At 45.9% G+C, this 6,000-nt stretch overlaps 1 protein-coding gene across 2 annotated transcripts in view; it reads left to right on the forward strand.

The window, feature by feature from the left end:
• Window positions 1-5,604, forward strand: part of MED4 (mediator complex subunit 4) — a 550,363-nt gene extending 544,759 nt beyond the window's left edge. For both annotated transcript variants that reach the window (XM_069640681.1, XM_069640680.1), the window contains exon 7: window positions 4,685-5,604. In XM_069640681.1, the coding sequence (XP_069496782.1) occupies window positions 4,685-4,857 (173 nt within the window). In that variant the 3' untranslated portion in view covers window positions 4,858-5,604. The remainder of the gene's footprint in view (window positions 1-4,684) is intronic.
• Window positions 5,605-6,000: the final 396 nt, after the last annotated feature.

Here is a 6,000-nt window from a genome sequence, read left to right on the forward strand (position 1 = left end):
CTTCTCATTCCCCTGGGGCGGCCTGTTCCTCTATGCGTTGTTGCTGTTGCTGCTGCGACTCATCAACCAACTCAGACGGTCCCGGTGCAGGATGATCCTCGTCGCACCGGCGTGGCCGAGACAGATCTGGTTCCCGGACCTTCTGGACATGTCAGCGTCATCCCCAGTCAAACTGCCGACGGACGCAGATCTCCTCTCCAGAGAAGGGGGCGCCATCCTCCACCGCAACCCGAGGTCTCTGAACTTGCAGGCCTGGCTCCTGAAGCACTAGAGTTTGGAGGGTACGATATCCCGGCGGACGGCAAGGAGGTGCTTGCAAAGGCCAGGGCGTTCTCAACTCTCAAGTGCTAAGGACACAAATGGAAGAAGTTTTCTGTCTGGTGCAGAGCACAGAAGATTAACCCTCTGCGGATTACGGCCCCTCAAGTGCTGCCGTACTTGCTATCGCTGGCCAAGACGGGGCTGGCCCATGCCTCCATCAAGATCCATCTGGTGGTTATCTCCCGCTGCACCAGAACTCCAGGACGCTCATCCCTGTGGTCCCATCGCCTGGTGAAGGAGTTAACAAAGGGATTGTTCCGATCTTTTCCACCAGTAAAAGGCTCCGGCCCTGGCGTGGGAGCTCAACGCGGTGCTGACCAGGCTCATGGGCCTGCCATTCGAGCCTCTGCATCCAGCATTGTTGAAGTTCCTGTCGTGGAAAACAGCGTTTCTTGTGGCCATCACCTCCGCATGACGAGTGGGAGAGATCCAGGCCCTCTCCTGCAAGCCCCCATACCTGACTTTCCACGAGTCGAGGGTGGTGCTGAGGACGCACCCCTCATTCATGCCCAAGGTGCCGTCGGACTGCCATCTCAACGAGCCCTTGGTGTTACCTGTTTCCTACCCGTCACCTTTGTCGCCGGCCGAGAGGACTTTGCACTTGCTGGATGTAGCTAGAGCGCTGAAGTTTTACATGGACTGCACAAAGAGTTTTCGGAAGACATCACAGCTGTTGGTGAACTTTGGACCTGTGAACCAAGGGAAGGCCCTCTCAAAGGCTTCCATTTCCAGATGGCTCTCCGGCTGCATCATGCACGGTCACCGGTTGGCAAACCGATCGTTGCCCAGCCGTCTGAGAGCCCATTCGACCAGAGCGATCGCTGCTACCACGGCGTTCCTATCTGGTGTGCCCCTGCTGGACATCTGCAGGGCTGTTACGTGGAGGTCGACGCACACCTTCACGAGATTCTACTGCGTCGACCGGGATTCCAGGGAGGAGTCCAGAGTCGGCCAGGCAGTGCTGCACAACCTGTTCTCCTGAAGGTGGGTCTGGTGAGGAGGTAAGAGATGCTTAATGTTGAGTTGATGAAATGCTTAATGTTGAGCCTTGCCACCTCCCGTGGTTGTGCATGTGTTGTGTTCTTGTATTCATGAGCATGTGAATCCATGCCAGACCCCATGCTGGAGAAGGAACAAGTTAATTACCTGTAACTGTTGTTCTCCAGCATGGGTCTGGCATGGATTCACATGCGAACCCTCCCTCCTACCCCTCTGTGGTTCTTCACTAAGTCCTACTGCCACTTTATGTGCTACCAAATCCGAAGATGGCTACCAGAGGAGGGGTTTAGGTAGAGGGCAGTCATTGGCTGGGGGCAGAATGACCCAGAGACCAGTGATTGGTTATTAGGAGAAAGACAGTTCAGAAACGAAACAGAAACTGATTTTTTTTCTTTACCGAGGATTCCCATCCTGACGACGGGGAATATTCATGAGCATGTGAATCCATGCCAGACCCATGCTGGAGAACAACAGTTACAGGTAAGTCACTTGTTCCTTAGGCATGTGATTTACCCATAACCTCCATTTTCATGAGGCCTACTAGACTAGTTTCTATTTAAAAAAGGAATATTTATTTTAGTTTTTATTTTATTGTTTAAAGCTTGGCTCTATGGGTAGCCAGCTTTTGGGTTGGCCTCTTAACTGTAGCGCAATAATGTGAGTTGCGCTCTGTGCGTCAGTTGGGATTAGTCTGGTTCCAGGGGGTGGTTGCAGGTCAAGAGGAGTATTGTTTTTGGGTCATCTCTTGGGAGGTGGGATTCGAACCTGTTAGTTGATTTGCTGTGTGAGGAGCGTGTACCCAGATTTGTTGAGTTTAGCTGCCAGGTACGCTGTTGTGCTACTCTTGACTGCTTTTAAAAGATGCATGCAGTCTTGAACAGTATCCTGGCCTGTAAAGGAAGCTAATGTATTTCTAATCGGAAAGGGAGAATTGGGTCACATTTCAGCACACCAGTAAGACTAACTACTACAGTGTGATGGACTGCGTTTAGGGAAGCCAAGTGAGCATCTAGGAGCCCTGTCAGGAGTGCATTTTCCCCCATCGATGTACAAAACCACAAGGAGGGCCTGCACTATGGTCCGGAAATCCTGCATCAGTATAAAGGGTTCGATTTTATGAAGGGTGAAGAATTGGAGCTAGGCCGTTGGAGCCTTTTGGGTAATGTGCTTCTGGAAGGACAGGTTGCTGTCAATGGTGAAGCCTGAAGATTTTGGTGAATCAGAGCGTTGCAGATCAAAACCTTCTAGGCACATATCATTAAGTCGTTGGTGGACAAGTTGGTTTTTAGTGGGCGGACTGATGAGGACAAATTCATTCTTGGATTGGTTAAGTTTGAGGTAGGCAGTCGACCTCCAGGACTGGATGATGGTTAGGTAATCGCGAAGCAGCTGTTGTTCTGTGGGCTTGTAACTCTCATGTACAACTGAATATTGTCCACTTATTGGTGGTTGGCTATTTTAGGTCATTTCAATCCAGTTGCCATTATTCATGTCCAGAATTCCTGAAACTTCAGACGGTTCCAAACCATATGAAAGAATGAGCACCCTTCTACACCTAGTGAGCCAAGGTGAAACCAGAATGTTTTCAAGGCTGTGTAGGCTGTTGGGAGAGGGGCGGGGGTGAGGGGTTGGGGCTGGGGGGGTCTCGCTCTGCTCACATCCTAGTTTGCTGCATCCAGGCCACATCATCTTGCCTGAATCCATTCTTGTCTGGATGGACATGGCCTAAATAGGGGAACCAAGTGTTGCATAGCTGTGCAGGGGCTGTGAGGAACTTAGCCGTATGCTTGTGATGGCACGCAGGACCAGCTACACACAGCCTTTGTTTCAGTGGCTCTGATGACCACTTCTGGTCCTGCCATTTATTTGCTCCATCACTGGTTTGTTGATAGAGCACAGACTCTGTGTAGAAGTAAGGGAGTCGCCATAAATATTACTTAATCTTGTTTTTTCCTCCATTGCTGGCATTTATTCAAGATAATGATCAATACGCCATGTTTTCATTTTTTGTGCATCAATTTACACAATAGGTTTCTTTGTAATTTTCCTGAGGTTTTAGGTTTAACTACCTGATTGCAATATAAGGCTTTGTGTTTGTTTGATTAGAACATTTTTATCTTGTGCAAAAATCACATGACGTGGTCTCCTCAAGATAAAAATGAAAGGGCGCTTATGCCAATAATGCATGCATTCAGCAAATTGATGACTGTCCTAAAAATGCATTCCTGAAGCTATTGGTTTTGAGACCTATTTAGACATGATTCTTCCACAACTTGCCAGACTGCTTTACGTCAAATTAAGAATTGGCATTTTACCAGTAGTTTAAAAAAAGCCCAAGTTTGTTTTGCTCCCTTTGCTGGTAGACTTTTTAGCCACTTTTTGGGGAACCCAGGGGGTCACCCCCAGTATCCTTAGCCCCCAAGGTTGGAACTTCAGAGGGGATTCACCAGTATCCGGTTTAGTCCTTCAATGGGGCACATCAGGGCCGGCTCTAATGACGCTAGTGTCTGGACGATGACTCCCAGAACCAGATCACCATGTGAAAGTCACCCGGACGAGGTGCTCTGAAAAGGAAGGTACTCGCTGAGCGGTTTCTTTTTATCCTCCATTAATTCCCTTGGGTGGACCAGAGGAACGCTGTGGAAGATTCCCTCCCACCTGACAAGCCTTCTTTAAAGTGCCCAGACAAAGAGGGACTCTCAGAAGTATGCGTTCCAGCAATGATCTGGGCCTAGATACTCGGAGCAAAAAACACAATGCGAAGTATGTTTGATCCTGACTGTGCAGAGAAAAGGACTGAAGATCAATGTGCTGGGGGCAGGGGGGAATCAGGAAGGCGGGGCTAGAGCCATACGCGCACTGGCCTTGCGTAAAAATAAGGAAGGACAATATTTTTGGGATGCTACCAAAAAGTGCTCTGGTCCGTCCCGAAGGATGGAATATCCCACAAGTGTGGAGGAAAGGGGACTATGGCCTAGGAGTATGTTAGTCACTACTTTTTACGAGTAGCTGGTTTAAAAAAGAAATGGAATGAGACAGAGCCAGATTTATTTATTTTGTGTGTATTTGCTAAAGAGACGGGACAGCACCTTTTGCAATTATGCCCTTTGTACAGCGATCTGCTGTCATCTTATTTGAAACCTTTGCTGATACTCTTCAATAAGAATTGACACTGATGTCATGACTTTACGATGATTTTCATTGGATTTTATGATGATTTATTACGCAACTGTTCTAAACTTGAGTGCTTGTATGTTATTTATATGAATTATATGTGAATTGGACTATCTGCTGCTGCTGAAAGACTTGAATTTTTTTTTTAGAAGTCAACTTTATTCCACCTAAGTTTTCTTTTTTTTCTCAGATGTTCTGGCTCCTCAGTATCCGTGGCAGTCAAGTGACATGTCCATGAATATGCTGCCTCCAAGTCACAGCAACGATTTCTTGTTGGATCCCCCAGGACATAACAAGGAAAATGAAGATGATGTTGAAGTTATGTCAACGGATTCCTCAAGCAGCAGCAGTGATTCAGATTAGAAAACAGTGGGCCGAAACGGCAACCCCTGCTTCCCCACATGGATCACACATTTCAGCCAAAAAATAACTGGCCTTAATCTGAACAAATTAAACTGGATCAGGCATAAAGTTCGGTCTTTGCTTTTGGTTGAAGTATGATATGGTTTATTTATTGCATTGCCAGCATTCCCATCATTCCCTTTCATCATTTCACATCTGCAATGTTCTTCCGACGCATTGAGCACACACCCATGAATGCCTACTGGAAAAAGGGATGTATGGATAGTTGAATGACATGTCTATTTGCAGCAACACAAATCTTTTTTACCCGATTGTGGACATACATGCAGTGTTTTAGGGAGGAAAAGCAGAATTATAAAATGAAAAATATTTGCCCATTTTGCAGACTGGTTTTTGGACAGTATGTTACACTACGGTCTGTTTTTTAAGAACCAAAGTCCTGTTAACTTTGGTTTAAGCTGCTACTGATTGATATCATATTTTCTTTGTGGTGTCCATAGTTTGTAGCCATGTTTTTAAGTGGGCTTCCCAACTTTTTTCTTCGATTTTGTTGTCTTTTTTTTTTTCTAAGGACACAGCAGATTAGCAGGTCACTGAATTCATTATTTAGCATTAAGTTAGCGCTGCTTTTTAGTCACTAATGATGCAATAGCTGACTCCTTTTGTACATATAATAGGGCAACTTCCTTAGAAAAATGTTTTGTAAAATTAAGCATATCTTGGTGTAAATAAAATACTTTTCCATAATGTTGTTGTTTTCTTTTCTCTTTCTGGTGTTCCAAGGCAACAACAAACACACTTGTTTAAAAATCTGTCCATCAATGCGTGGAGATTGACTCGCGGTTGAAATTAAAAAAGGTGATCCTGCCTCATCCCAGGTATAAACTGAACCTCCTATGCTTCTAAAAACATGTTATTGAGCAAGTCCATTCTAATATACAAAAAGTGAAGTATAATTTCCCACTGCATCCTTAAGATGCCTCCCACACCCCCTCCCAACTGTCTCACAATCAAAATTGTTATTTTTGGCCACTGACTTTTCTGTGTTTTGCTCTCTTTTGACAATTTGAACTACGTGTTGCTCTGCCGCAGATTCAGTCTGGTGTTCATAGTCAATGAAAACATAATTTTTCTTTACTCTTT

This window comes from Ambystoma mexicanum, chromosome 7q (genome assembly GCF_040938575.1).
Source record: "Ambystoma mexicanum isolate Mex_15411 chromosome 7q, UKY_AmexF1_1, whole genome shotgun sequence".
NCBI classification, from domain to species: domain Eukaryota; kingdom Metazoa; phylum Chordata; class Amphibia; order Caudata; family Ambystomatidae; genus Ambystoma; species Ambystoma mexicanum.